Source organism: Eriocheir sinensis, chromosome 17 (genome assembly GCF_024679095.1).
Source record: "Eriocheir sinensis breed Jianghai 21 chromosome 17, ASM2467909v1, whole genome shotgun sequence".
NCBI classification, from domain to species: Eukaryota; Metazoa; Arthropoda; class Malacostraca; order Decapoda; family Varunidae; genus Eriocheir; species Eriocheir sinensis.
Genome location: NC_066525.1, coordinates 14,607,649 through 14,622,860, shown reverse-complemented (window position 1 = coordinate 14,622,860; position 15,212 = coordinate 14,607,649). Strand labels below are relative to the sequence as shown.

General features: G+C 42.4%; 1 protein-coding gene across 2 annotated transcripts in view; it reads right to left on the bottom strand.

The window, feature by feature from the left end:
• Positions 1-15,212, bottom strand: part of LOC126999990 (G-protein coupled receptor dmsr-1-like) — a 144,808-nt gene that overhangs the window by 52,096 nt on the left and 77,500 nt on the right. For both annotated transcript variants that reach the window (XM_050863338.1, XM_050863339.1), the window contains exon 2: positions 699-3,248. In XM_050863338.1, the coding sequence (XP_050719295.1) occupies positions 699-896 (198 nt within the window). In that variant the 5' untranslated portion in view covers positions 897-3,248. The remainder of the gene's footprint in view (positions 1-698; positions 3,249-15,212) is intronic.

Here is a 15,212-nt window from a genome sequence, read left to right as displayed (position 1 = left end):
CTATCTGTCTATCTACCTATCTATTTATCTATCTATCTATCTATCAATCTATCTCTATGTTTTTCAGTTATTCACCATTTTGTTTTCCGGCTATCGAATTTCCGGAGCATTATCAAGTACTGTGGGTAGTGAAATATGGGTGGAATATCCGTAGAGTAATTTCCCATATCAATTTCAGAAGCCACATACATACCTATCCATCCACAAAATAAAGGTATGCATGTTCTGATTAACAGCCTACATACCTGTCTGCTTTCTAACCTACCAACCACATACTCTACATACTCTGTCAATACAACACAAGTATGCATGCGATTGCCTACATACACGGCTACTTGCCTACCCCTAACCACACTGCCTACCTGCCTACCTACTCATTACCTTGCCAATAAAACACAGGTAGGCGTGTGGCTGTCTAGCTATATATTTTTTTGCTTTCCTACCTAACACTATCTATCTGTCTATTTTGTACAAAAACAGATATTCACTCGACTGCCGATCTTCATAACTGTTTTCTTACTTACTAATCACTTTATTTACCTCTCTACCTATTCCTTACCTTAGTCATAAAACACAGGTATAGCCTACGTACATAACTAACCTTCTACCTATTAACCATTCCATCTACCTTCCTACCTATTCAAAACACAGGTATATTTCAGGCAAAACAAGAGCAGAAAAAAGCTTATAGTACTCACCGTCGCATTGCTGCTGCTGCTGCTGCCGTTGCTGTATGCGTCGGGCTGGGTGGTGGAGGCGAGGGCGGAGGCATTGCAAGCATCGTCGAGGCAGGGCTGCGAGTAGTAGTAGTCGTCCAGTGTCGTGTTGAGAAGGGTCGTTATGAGGGTGAGGGCCACGGACACCCCAGGGCTCGGCGTCCCCTCGGCTTGGTCCATGGCGAAGGGTTGTTGAGTATGAGATGGGTGTGAGGGGCGGAGTAACGATGCGGGGATGGGTGTATGTGCGAGGGTGAAAAAGAACTGGGTGAAGAAACGGTTTTAGGAGCTCTTTTCTTCCTTGTTCAATGTGCAGCAGGAGTGGCGGGGCAGGAGGAGGAGGCCTTCGTTTGTGAGAGCTGGGCGTGTGGGGAAACAGTCGATGCTATTGTGGAAGGTAATTTTTCCCACACCTTTTTTTTATACTTCGTCTATTCTTTCCTTCCCTTTCTTCCTCGGGAGGTAGATGGGGGGAGGATGAGGTGGAGGAGAAGGGACAGACGGAGGAGGGGCGTTGGGTGGAGTAATGCGTCGAGGCAACGAGGACAATGGGGGACTTTATTATTTTTCCCCAGTAACAAAGAGGAGCAAGTGAGGGAAAATTTGAGCTTCCGAGACCACGTTTGAGAGAATACTCCCTTTCCCTCTCCCTCTCCCTCTCTCTCTCTCTCTCTCTCTCTCTCTCTCTCTCAAAAGCAACAGGTGGCCTTTGTCTCCGGTGAGGTGGTGAAGGCAGATCCGAGAAAGGGCGAAGAGAACGCAGTCGTGTGTGTCTTGTTATTAGTGTTGGTGCTTTTTCTTCTTCTTCTGACACTTCTCCTTTGTGGTTTAACTCAGTGACTCTTCGTGGTTGTTAGCGGCGTCCTTCACCTCGTCTGTTCCTGGGTAAAGTTAGTTCTCTGGTCCGTCTCCTCGCCTTTTTCCGGTCAGTCTCGTAACTTCTGTTTGCGTCACTAGCATTTTATGGCGCCAGAATGATTTGCTTTAATGCTACATCCTCCTTCTGGGATTTGGTTCATATGTTTGTTTCTGTTGCTGAAACTGTTTGTCGCTTCCTGTTCTCGTTCTGATTTCGTCTTTTTCCGCTTCTTTTCGGTTTTTCACTTCAATTCACTTCAAAGTCTTACTATTCGGAATTCCTTGAGACTTCTATTTCTCTCCTTCAAGTCACCAGCTGGCTCAGACGTGAAGAAGGAGACTAAGAGCCAATCTCAGGCTGCCTCGGCTCTGGGCGTAGACACACCGCTCTCTCAGCCTGTCACATGTGGAGACCAGTGTCCATTGTGCTGCTCGCGAGGCGCTCACTCCCCACACTGCCTCAGAGCGACGCGTGGAACTAGGAGGTAGACTCGACCACGCACGCAGTCTCCACACTCACCACACTCTCACAGATACATCCACCCGCTTGCTCGGGGTTCAAGAAATGACGATAAATCTGATTTGGTACATTCTTCCTTCCCTTGTTCTCCTACACGTGCGGTCTCCTCTTCCTCCTCCTCCTCTTCCTCTTCCTCGTCCTCTCGCTTCCCTACGCTGCCCTCATTTTTCTTGCTCTCTTCGTTTTCTCTCCGCACCTGCTTTAGTGTTGGTTTTTATTCTTCCTTGTTTACTTTCCCTCTTTGCAGATGGTCTTGTTTGGTGTGTGTGTGACTGTGTGTGTGACTGTGTGTGTGTGTGTGTGTGTGTGTGTGTGTGTGTGTGTGTGTGTTAACTAATATTTCTAGACGCCTTTCTTCCTTCACTCGCTTTTCTTCTCCACTATCCTCTCCGATATTTTTCCTCTATTTTTCTTTCGAGTTTTTGTTGAGCAAGTGTGTTGGCGACTGTGGCTTTTTTTTTTTACGTTTGTTTTGCTTTCCTGTTGCGTTTTTTTCCTCTTCTTATATATAATCGTATTTCAAAGCGTTTCTCTGCCCTGTTTTTGTATTTCGCTAAGTATAGTTTTCTTTGTTTTTACACCACTGCACTTGTTACTCTGTTTTTATCTTTTATCTCTTTGGTTTCCTGTAATTACGTTCATGCACCGAGTTCTTTTTATTTACCGATACTTATTTAAGCTTTTGATTTTCTTTTATTGTACTTTCCAAAGTGTTGGTCCCACGTATCTTCTTTTCATGTCCGTCTCTGCTCATAAGTCCTTCCCAGTCACAAAAAAGGATCGTCTGTTCTTATGAGCGTCTCTCTCAGGTATGTCAGCACGTTTGACAACCACTGGACCTGCTTTCAGTAGAGTTATTGCTGCCGGTAAACATCTGTATCTTTCTTCCAAGTTTTCCACATTCCTCTCTTGCTTTACCCGGAATCCGTGAAGCAAGGCGAGAAAGAAAGATGCGAGTTTCGAGTCTCTGTTCGGTATATTTTAGTTTAGTTACCAACAGGCTAGCGACACTTACTTGTTTTACTTTTCTGTATTTTGCTACGGTACGTTCACCTCACACGACAGAAAGATAATGGGATGCAGCGAGGAATGGCACTTCGACACGAGGCGGCGAGACAAGCTCATGAGACACTGCCACCGCGAGGACAACGAACCTGAAAGGGAGAAGAGGGAAGGTACGATAAGACCTTGTTATTCACCTGACGCGCACACAAAGGAAGCAGCACACGTGAAATATATGCAGGTATGCACTTACACCCTACCCATACACCACCCATCCCCCAACACACACGCACAAAGGAAACAAACATACGTGACACAGATGCAGATATACACACGTCCTCCCAACACCACCCATCCCGCACAAACACTCAAAAAAGGAAATAAATATACATGAAATAGATGCAGAAGCACACTTACATCCCTCCTAGCCCCCCTATCCCTTCCTCATGCACACATACACACACCTGCCATAGAAACACGTCATTCAACCCCAAAATAAACTTGAAAATACAAACAACAGATAAAATATAACGGAAAGGGTGGAGGAGCAGCGGCACGAGACAGATTTATTCCCCCCGTCTCCTCTGGCACGTGATTCGAAAGCCAAACATGAGGAGGCGTGATCCAGACTCGAATGGTGTTGGATCCTACGACCCTCCTCCAAAGAGTAAATAACATCCCCCTATATAAGATCCCCTTCGGCCCATAAAGTAACACAATGGCGGAACGGATGGCGGTACTTATAATAATTTCCTTGGCTTCACGCCGCCCATAATGCCGGCGATCAGTCTCCGGAGAGTCTGCAAGGCCGTTTTTTCCCTACAGGATGGAGATGATGGCCTGTGATGATGGGAAGGGGTTGATGGTGATAATAATGGTGATAGTGATGATGATGATGATGACGATGATGCGGTGTTGGGTAATCGTAACCTGCCATCAAGAGCCTAGTTGTAATGGTTCTCCTGCACATTAACACCTTGGACATGCTCAAGTTACCACGATTACACGTCGTCCACCTCCAGTGTTACTACGTGGCATTACAAAACAAATGGAGCTCAAGCTTATACTGTGCTTCCGATCTGCCTTGATGAACTGGAGTTAAACGAAGAACACGCTTGATGCAGCCTCACAATTACATTAAGCTGGTTCTTATTTTCGCCATTACACTTTACTTATACGTTCTTAAAGGTATAAGGAGACAAACCCAGGACTAAAATAAAACTGCTTACTGTACACAAAGACAGACAAACACTTTTTTGGGGGAGAAACAACATAGCTAGTCTTATTTGGAATATTTTTTCCACCTTGCTGTTAAAAAAAAAAATACAGAGAATCCGCATTTTTACCATTTTGTTTACACACACACACACAAAAAAAAAAAAACTTCTATCTCAGGCACAAAATACATGTAAAACAGTGTAAAGGGAGAGCAGGGAAATGACGGGTCAGGGAAAGAGTGCCACCAACATCAGATCCACGCGTCCTCTGCTTTATATTCCCTCTTATGCTAAAACACGGTAATTGCCTTGCCCTCCCTCCAACCCCCACCTCCCTCCTAACACGGGTTCTGGTTGGTGTGGTAGAGTGTGCAGGGCGGCGGCGGGAGGGGGGAGAGTGCACGAGGGGATGGAGGGGAAAGGGAGGCAGACGGAAATTGGTATGTTTCTTTATCAGCATTTCTCGCATCGCCATAAACTGAGGAAGCCTGTTACTGTTTCACGATTCGGATTTGAATGGACTGTCTCGTAAATTTTGACTGCCGCCCCGGATGAAATTATGCAGTCTCGAGGCCCAGATTAAACCGTCTCCCGAACCAGACTTCACATGCACGACGGCTGACTATGACCAGCGGATCCGCCTACGCTTGTCTGGTGTTCGCATTTATCTGCCTCCTTGTCTACATCCGCCACGTACAGCGTAATTTGCACACAATAAAACGCATTGTAAGTAGTGTGATGCTAGTACGAGAGCCGCCCTTGCCTCTCGTAGCATCACACTCTTAGGATTAACGTTTTCTCTTCATATTATCACACTAACTATAGCATTATGAACTGCCGTATTTACTCAGCTGTTCGTATGTGCTGTTCTATAGTTGCATACAGTTGTGGAGAAATGTTTAGACCCGTTTCAAAAATTTCAACAGGGAATCTCATAACTAATTTGACTTTTTTTCCTTTTTCTTCTTCCTCATTCTCCTCCTCTTCCTCCTCCTCCTTTAGTCTCCATAAAGTACCTCAACACTTTTCCAAAACGCCCACATTCCTCATCACAAGCTTCTCCTTTAACGTCCCCTCCCTCCCGTCAACGCCAGTCCCTTCGTACCCCTTTCCTTCCTTCGTGCACCCTCTTTCTCACCTTTCTTTTTCTTTGTTTCTCTATACATTCATTTCTTTCTCCCATCTTTCAATTCCCTGTTTTTATCCATCTTCCTTTCTTTACCTTCCTTTCTTACCTACCTCTTCGTTCCTGTCTTTTCAGCTCCCTGTTTTTCCCTTCATTCCTTACTTCACCTGTGTTCTTTACTTCCTTCTTTCTTCCTCCATCCTCCTCTACTTCCCTTCATTCCTTCCTTCATCTTTTGTGTTTACTTTCCTTCCTTTCATTCCTTCCTCTTTTTTGTTTCCTTCCTTCCTTAAAGCTAATCTTTTTTCCTTCCAACCTTCCTTCATCTCCCTTTTCTTTCCTTCCTTCTTTTCTTTGTCTCCTTTCTCTTTTCTTTCCCCCTTCCTTCCTTCCTTCACTCTCCTCGTCCATTTTTCCTGATTTCCTCTCCTTTCATCTCTTTCACCTTTGTTTCATTTATTATCGTCCTCCTCTGCTTAACGAGGAGGGCGATGATGTTGTGTCGTTGTCTGCCTGTCTGTATGTTTGTCTGTCTGTTTGTGTCTGTTTCTTTATCTTTATCTAAATGTCTTCAACCAAAATATCTAAAACTCGATTTGACGGAGTAATGAAATACACATGGAAACATCCGTAGAGTTTTATCACCGTCGGATTAACTTTTGAAACACAGATAAAAATGACTGACTGAGTACTGGCGAATAAATTAATGAAAAAAGTGATTAGCGAGATGAATTATGGCGACTGTCTTGCTCAATGACTGATGGTGGCTATATCGAAAAGCCTCGCGTGTTTGTGCTTTTAAGGAAGACCGGGAGTGAATAGTGTGTACTGCTTCCCGCTTGAGTGGTCCGGTTCCTTTCTGATAAAGTTCAATAAAAAAAAAAACAGTACGCACTTTTTGTCATATTTCCTTGGGTCTGTGGGTACGGTGCTCGACTCGTGATTGAGAGCCCGCTAGTTCGAGTCCGGTTCATTTTCCTCTTTTCGTCCTTATCTAAACTGCCTTGCGTCTTTCTTTTCGCACCCAATACCTTCATTTGTTTTACCCCTCACATTTTATCTCCAAGTCCTCCCTCACACGTATTCTTTCTCCTGCAAGCTACATTCCGGCTCCTTTTTTCCTCCTTATCTTTATTGCCTTGTGTCTCTCCTTACACATCCAGTACCGCCCATGGCTTTCATACCTACTTTTTGTTTCTCTTTTTTTATTTCATTTTCGTTTCGTGATGTTTTCAACCAAAGTATCTAAAACTCGACTTGACGGAGTATTGAAATACACATGGAAACATCCGTAGAGTTTTATCTCATGCAGATTAACTTTTGAAACACTCGATTGTCTTTTTGCGGCAAGTTCGATTTCGGTTTATCCTTTTTTTTCCTCCTTATCTTTACTTCTTGCATCTTCCTTTTCGCATTCAGGGGCATCATTTATCTTACTCACCGCACTTTATCTCCACGTCCTTCATAATTATCCTCTCTCTTTTCGTTTCATTCGGATCGTGACAATCGGGCTGCAGGTTCGATTTCGGCTCATTCTTCATTTTTTATTTATCTTTACTGGCTTTTGTCTCCCCCTTCACGTTCAGTAGCATCATTTACCTTACTCTCGACACTTTATCTCCATGCTCCTCATACATCTTATCTTCTATCTGTTGCAAGTTCAATTCCTGCTCATTCTTCTTATTTCCTCATTTTTATTACCTTGTGTGTTCCTCCTTGCATTCAGTTGCATCATTTATCTTACTCTCCACATCTTATCTCTAATTCATTCATGCTTAAATTTCCCGCCTCATCCTTTCTGTCTTTCATATCCGGGGCGTAATAGACAGGCTCCAGGTTCGAACCCAGCCCGCGGAGGTTTCATGGCGAGACAGGAAGCATTGCCTTGTGAGTTGTGACCCCCTGGAGAGTCATGTCGCCTTGGCTGCTCAACTCGATGGAATTCTTTAATCACCCTTTTTACATTATTCTCGTCTTCGTCTGTTTCTCTCGCTGTGGTCGCAGTCCTGATTCCTCTTTTTATTATTTCTCTTTTCCTTCCACATTCACTTTTTTACTTCATTTATTTTTTTCTGTCACTTATTCTCCGTCTTCTTTTTTGTCTTTATCGTTGCTCTTTCCGTTTTCGTCTTTCTCTCTCACAGTGGTTACCTTCCTAATTTTCTTCCTTTTTTCTCTTCTTTCCTTCCTTACTCACTTCTTTATTTCATTTATTTTTTCTCTCACTTAATCTCCTTCTTCTTTTTCGTCTTTCTCTTTTCTCTTCTTGTTTTCGTCTCTTTCTCTGTCAGTGGTCGGCTTCCTAATTCAACCTTCATTTTTTCTACTTCTTTCCTTCCACACTCACTCACTCCTTTACTTCATTATTTTTTCTCTCACTTAATTATCCTCCGTCTTCTTTTATTTCGTTATCTTTACTGCCTGCGTCTTTCTTTTGTTTTCATTTAACACTTTATTTTTTTTTAATCTCAAGACACTTTTACTCGACTGCACTTTATCTTCAAGTCCTTCTCCTTCATCCTTCTCTTTTTATTACATTTTCTTTCACAGCAATCGCCTTCCTGAGTTCCTTCCCTTCTTTCATTTCTCTTTTCCTTTCTCACTCACTCCTTAACTTCATTTATTTTCACTTACTCCTCCGTCTTCTTTTTTTTTTGTCCTTATCTTTACTGTCTCGCGTCTTCCTTTTTCTTTTTTAACTTACTTCCTTCTTTTTTTCTGAGACTCCAAAAGACATTTCCTCGGATGCATTTAGTCTTCAAGGGATTCACACGGATTTTTTTCTTTTCTCCTTTTTTTCTTTGCCCTAATTCCACACTGAGACCTCTTTCATATATCTTCTTATTTCACTTCTTCTCTTTCATTCTCTCTCCATCACTTATTTCCTTTTCCTCTTGCCCACTTCATTTCTCTCTCTCTCTCTCTCTCTCTCTCTCTCTCTCTCTCTCTCTCTCTCTCTCTCTCTCTCTCTCTCTCTCTCTCTCTTATTAACCTCCCCATCTTCTCTTCATTTCACTCCTTACTCAATTTCTTCCTTCCATTTGCTCACCTCATGTTCCCTTGTCGTTTCTCCCTCCCTCTTTCCCTCCCTCCCTTCCCTTCTCCCCCCTCCTTCCCTACCTCCATTCACTTCTCCCTCCCTCCTTCTCACCTCCTCTTTCTTGCTCCCTCTCACATTTTTTATCGTGTTTTGATGTATTTCTTTTTTATGGAAGTTAAGATATTTTTCGTGTTCCCTCACTTCCCTACCTTTCCCTTCCATCCCTCCTCTCTCCCTCTCTCTCTTCGCTCTTTCTCGTTTCATTCCATTCTTTTTCATTTTTTTGCACTTACTGAAATGGGTTATACTATTGCGAGCGTTTGTATTTTTTTTTGTTGCTTCTTTTTTGCGTGTGCTTTTTCTCTTCTACAGCGTGAGGCAGGAAAGGAAAGACAGAAAGAAAGAAAGAGAGATGAGAAACACTACACCGCTACTTTAACCTTCGTCTAAATATTCGTCTTCTATATCTTTTTATATATTTTTTTAAGGGGTTGCTATGCTTATTTTTTTTTCGCTTTTTTAATCATTCAATTGTATATCTATTCATTTATTCATGTGTTTACTTGATCGCCTATTTCTTTACTTAGCATATTTAGAACTTTATTTACTTACATTTATTTCCTTATTTAATGATCGTACGCCAATATTTTCCTACGTGACATCACCTCCGCCTATACAACAAGTTACATAAATGAACAGCTACATTTTATACATCAGGTGTCTCTCGTTCGCTTCTATTTTTTAGTGGTTTATTCGTGTTGATCAAGGAGGTGTTATTTACGATTTCCATTAAGTTATTAAATTTTTCTGCATGATTTGCTCCAGAAAAAAACGAAAATATGTTTTAGATATTAACTCTTTTGAACAACCCTTCAAGCCCATCTTGCCTGACTTTATATTATTATTATTATTATTATTATTATTATTATTATTATTATTATTATTATTATTATTATTATTATTATTATTTTTGCCATTTCCACCATTGTTATTATTACTATTATTATCATTACCATTGCTATTTCCATCTTTGTTTTTACTGTTATTACTAACACCAATTTGACTTTTTTCTTATACTTTTCTTGGTGATTGAAAATATATGCGTAGAGATGCAAGGATCTAATTATTTCCTTAACTACAACTCCCTTTCTGGCATGTACCTCACACAAGTAATATTACTGCAAGAAAAAGCTTCAGCTCAATACTTCTCTCGTCTTTCTAAAAAAATATGTTTAGCTTCAAAAAATTATAAGTAAAACCCTAACAAAACAGAGCAAAACGTTTGACCAGGCGCGCAGCACACAGTTAATTGCTCATCCTCTCTTTCGGGCTGGTTGTTAAATGGGTACCCGGGGAAGCCTGTGGAGCGTAGACTGAGGTAAGCGGAATGTTGCACCGGCCTGTCTCCCGAGGTAATTGGTTCTTGCCTATCACCCGTTCAGGCTTGGACAGAACGCACAGCTAGTATATGTCCCTCACTTTACTTCATTCTATTAAACTTACTCTGAAACGCAAGACTGATGTTCATTGATTACCCTAGCATCTGTAGAAGTTATTGACAGCTTCAGTTTTTAGTTCCAATTATTACTTTAAAAAAAATTCTGTTTTGACTTCACTTGCCTGCTGAGAAAAAGACGTCACGGTCAGTTGGTCCAAAAGGCAAAGAAACGATGAGGGAGGGAATGGAAAAGACGGAGACGCAGGCCAGTAGCGAAGGAGGAACGGAGTAGGAAGGCGAGAAAGCAAAAGTAATGGCAGGATATTGAGAAAAAGTGAAAACGAAAGGAAGTGGGCAGGAGAAAACAAAACAGTGCAAGGGCGATGGAGGCAAAGGAAAGGAAACGAAGCTAAGACGGGCGGAAGGAAGGGAGGGAGAAAAAGGTGGAGTGCATGAGAGAGTAAAGGGAGAGAAGTGACAAAAGAATAAAGGAAATGAAAGGAGAAAAAAAGGGACAGAGAAAACGAAAAAAAGAAGGAAGAGAGGAGGGTAAAAGGAGACGAAGGAGAGAAAGAATAATAAGGGAAAGAAGGAATGCAGAGGAGACGGAAGCAAGAGGAACAGAAAAGATGAAAAAAAGTTGGAAGAAGTGACACAGGGAAGGGATGAGAGGAAGAGGAAAACATAAAGGACAAAAGAGACACAAGAAAGAACAAAGAAAGAGAGAGAAGAGATACAAAAGGAGAGTGAAGGAGAGTGGAGGAGAGTGAGGGAGGGCAGCAATATGAAGAGGAGGAAAAGTGAGGGAGAAACGAGAGGCGGGAGTCAGTGAGTTAGGGACGGTCGGAAAACAATGATTATTTATTTCCAATGCCGTTAATTTATGTGATGCGACGAGGCGACGAACACTACACTGCTGATTTTGTGCGCTCTCTCTCTCTCTCTCTCTCTCTCTCTCTCTCTCTCTCTCTCTCTCTCTCTCTCTCTCTCTCTCTCTCTCAACTCTGTGTGTGTGTGTGTGTGTGTGTGTGTGTGTGTGTGTGTGTGTGTGTGTGTGTGTGTGTGTGTGTGTGTGTGTAAAGAAAAAATAATTCAATTCGACATTTATACGAGCACGGGAAGGAGGAGGAAGCGGAGGAGGAGGAGGAGAAGGAGGAGGAGGAGGAGGAGGAAGAAGAAGAGGAGGAGCAGGTGGGGAAGTTAAAATCAAAATATAAAATGCGAAACTTCTATTGACAGGACGGGACGGGGAGGAGGGAAGGGAGAGGAAGAAGAGAGGGGAGGGGATGCAGGTAAAGGTGTGGGGAGGGGGGGGAGGGGAGGGGGGGCCGTTCTAATAAGATCAGTTACAATAGGCAAAGGACAAAGCGCTTAGAACACATACGATGAAAAGGAAAGGGGAAGGGACACAAACACAAAGGAGAGGTGTGTGTGTGTGTGTGTGTGTGTGTGTGTGTGTGTGTGTGTGTGTGTGTGTGTGTGTGTGTGTGTGTGTGTGTGTGTGTGTGTGTGTGTGTGTGTGTGTGTGTGTGTGTGTGTGTGTGTGTGTGATAATTTACTTTTTTCCCTTTCTTTCATTTCTTACCCTTCCTTTCTTTTTTCTTTTACCTCTTCTGTTCCTTCCTTTCTTCCTTTTTTATCTCTTCTCTCCCTTCTTCCTTTCTTCCTTCTTTTATCTCTTCTCTCCCTTCTTCCTTTCTGCCTTCTTTTATCTCTTCTCTCCGTTCTTCCTCTCTGCCTTCTTTTATCTCTTCTCTCCCTTCTTTTCTTCTTGTATCTCTTCTGTCCCAATTTTCTTCCTTCATCTATTTCTTCTCTCCTTCCTTCTCCCTTTATTTATTCATCACTTCCATTCCCTATTTATTCCCCTTCTTCCATCCCTTCTTGTGGGCCGGCAGGGAGAGGGGGAGGGTAGGGGAAATGCATATAAGGGTGGAAGGGGACAGGAGGGTTTTATGTTGCAGGGGAAAAGAAAAGAGAAATGGTGAGTCATGGGTAGAAGCAAGTTAGAATGGGTAGTTAGTGACAAGCGGGAAAGAAAGAGAATGGGTACTGCTGAGTGTGGCTTTTGGCGAGAGAATGAAAAGAAAACGAAGTCAAGACGAGGAGGAAGGGAGAAGGGAGGATGTAGGTGACGGAGGAAGAGAAAGGAGAGGAGCAAGAGGAAGAAGGAGGAGGAAGAAAATATGATGGAGAAGGTTGATTCCAAGAGGAGGAAGGAAGGAAGGGGATGGGAGGAGGAGGAGGAGGAGGAGGAGGAGAAGGAGCAGAAGAGGAAGAAAGGAAGCATAATTTAAAGAAGGAAGGGAGGGCGGAGAAGTGAAAAAGAAGAGGGAAGGAAGAAGGATCGATATGAGAGAGGAATGTAAGATGAAAGAAGAAACAGAGAGAGAGAGAGAGAGAGAGGAAGAAACGTAGGGAAGGAGATAGAGTGAGAAAAAGAGGAGGGAAGGAAAGGAGGGAGAAAGGCAGTGCAGATAGGGAGGAAGGAAGAGATGAAGGAAGGTATGAAGGAGAAAGATAAGAGAGATGGCGGGGGAGGGAAGGGATGAAGAAAAGGGATGAAGATGAAGGAAAGAAGAGATAAAGCAAAGCGTGAAGGAGAGAGATAAGAGAGGAGAAAAGGGATAACGAGAAGGCATTTGGAAAGATGAAAATATAAACGAGAGAAAAAAAAGGATGGCGTGTAGGAGAGAAAGACAGGAGAGACAGAGATCGGAATAGCTGAAAAGGCAGTTAAGGAAAGGAAGTAAGGAGAAAGGAAGAAATAAGAGGGAGGAAAGGGATAGAAAGAAGGCAAAATGAAGAACGAAAGAATAAAGCAGAGAAAAAGGAAGTTGTGTACGAGAGAGACAGGAGGAATGGTTGAAAAGGCAGTTGAGGAAAGGAAGTAAGGAGAAAGGAAGGATAAGAGGGAAGGAAAGGGAGAGAGAGAAGGAAATTGGAAGAACGAAAGAATAAAGAAAAGAAAAAAGGAAGGTGTGTACGAGAGAGACAGGAGGAATGGTTGAAAAGGCGGTTGAAGAATGAAAGTAAGGAGAAAGGAAGAGATAAGAGGGACGAAAAGGGAAATGGAAGTAAGAAGAAACGAAGTGGGGTAACAATACATGAAGGAGAGGGAGGGAGGGAGAGATAGAGGGCGGGAGGGCGGCGTCAAGGGGAGATAGTGCGTCGAGAAGTGATATTTCGTGGCTCGTGAAAAGAGGGCCGTTTGGAGGTCGGCAATGGCGGCTTAATGGTCCTGTTTCGCGAATCGATGTAACTTGGGTCATGTTATTGTTTCCTTTCGCTATTCTCCGCCTCCTCCTTTCTTTTTTCCTTTTTCCTGCTCCTCCTACTATTGTTTCCCTTCAGTCCCTCCTCCTCCTCCTCCTCCTCCTCCTATTCTTTCTCTCTTCCCTCTTCCCTCCTCTCCCTGTTCCTTCTTTTGTTCTTCTTCTATCATTGCTTTTCCTCTTTCATCACTTGTTTCACATTATTCTTCTCCTCTTTTCTCTCTTTCCTCCTGCTCCTCCTTCTACTATTCTTCTATTATTGCTTCTCATCTTTCGTTATTTATATTTCTCACTACCTCATGTTATCATTTCCTCTTCGCTCTCCTCCTCCTCCTCCTCTTACTCCTTTCTTTCTTCCTCTTTTTTCTCCTTCTTTTTCTCATTGGTTTCTTTCATATTTTATCATTTCTATTTCTCATTACTTAGTCTTCTGTTATTCTTTTCCTTTTTGTCTTCTTCCGTCTCGTTCATTTTTCTTTTCCCTTCTTCTCCTTCCCCTCTTCATCTTTTTGTATTAGTGTTTTTCTTTCATCTTTCATCATTTATCTTTCTCATTATTATGTCTTCTGTTACTGTTTTCCTCTTTCCGTCTTCTTCCGTCTCTTCTCGTTCATTTTTCTTTTCCCTCCTTCACCTTCCCCTCTTCATCTTTTTGTATTAGTGTTTTTCTTTCATCTTTCATCATTTCTCTTTCTCATTATTAAGTCATCTGTTGTGGCTTTTCCCTTCGTCTTCCTCCTCCTCCTTCTTTTCTTGCTCTTTTTTTTTCTCTTTGCTGTTTTCCTTTTCTTTTCCTTGCACTTGTTCTTATTCTTGTCCTTTTTTTTTACGTTTTCTTCTTTTTTTCTTGCTCTTTTTTCTTCTTATTTTCGCCTTCTTTTTCCAGTTGCTCTCCCTCCTCCTCTTCTTCTTCTTCAACCTCCTCCTCCTCCTCCTTGTGTTATTACTTCTTCACTTCTCATTATTTCTATTTTCCATTATTTGTCATTTTACTGGCTATGGTCTCTTTCTCTTATTCCTTCTTTCTCTCTCTTTACCTCTTCCTCCTCCTCCTCTTATTATGTTATTGGTCTTTCTTCTTCTTCAGTCGTTTCTATTACTTTTTCTTTACATCCTTTTTTTATTGGTTTCTTCTGTCTCCTCCCTTTCCTCCTCCTGTCCTTCAGTTTTCCTTTTTTTCTTTCTTATATTCCTTTCGTGTTACATCATTACCTGCTTTATCGTTTCTTTTCCATTTTCTCTCGTTTTTCCTATTCGTTTTCTTTGTTTTGTTTTTCTTTTTAGCTTCCTTCTCCTCCTCTTTTATTACCATCATTACGAAGAAAGAGAGGGAGAGTGAGAGTGAGAATGAGTGTGCGTGTGCGTGCGTGCGTGTGTGTGTGTGTGTGTGTGTGTGTGTGTGTGTGTGTGTGTGTGTGTGTGTGTGTGTGTGAGGCAGAAAAAGAGGAAAAGGAGTAGAAGCAGACGCAAACTCAACAGTCCCAAAAATATCAGTAGCAAAAAGACTAACTGCAGTCACACTCAAACTAACAATACTGAAAACACATGCAGACAAATACTATAAACACGCAGCACAAGCCGAGAAAAATCCTGTCGTGGCCCCCGATACTACGCCTCATCAGCCCTTTTGTGCCTCGTGGTATTTATGGTTCCTGAGGCGGACGTGAGGAAGAGAGAGAAAAAAAAGGAGAGAAAAGATAGGTAAAGTTCGGTTATCGATACCATTCTTTCTAATCACTGTCTGCTCGTTTCTTATCGTTAAGCAATAGCTATTATAAGTTGAGTTTACGGTCCGCTCGTTAATCCTCGTACGTAGCTTTGTGTTGAGGCATCGCGCTGAACACAAACGAAATGGAAGGAGAAGGAGGATAAGAGGAGGTAAAGTGAGGTGAGGTGAGGGAGGGTGAGGTGAGGTAAGGGAGGGTAAGTGAGGTAAGGTTAGATAAGGTAAGATAAGAAAAAGTAAGGTAAGGTAAGGTAAGGTGAAGTGAAGTGAAGTGAAGTGAAGTGAGGTGAGGTG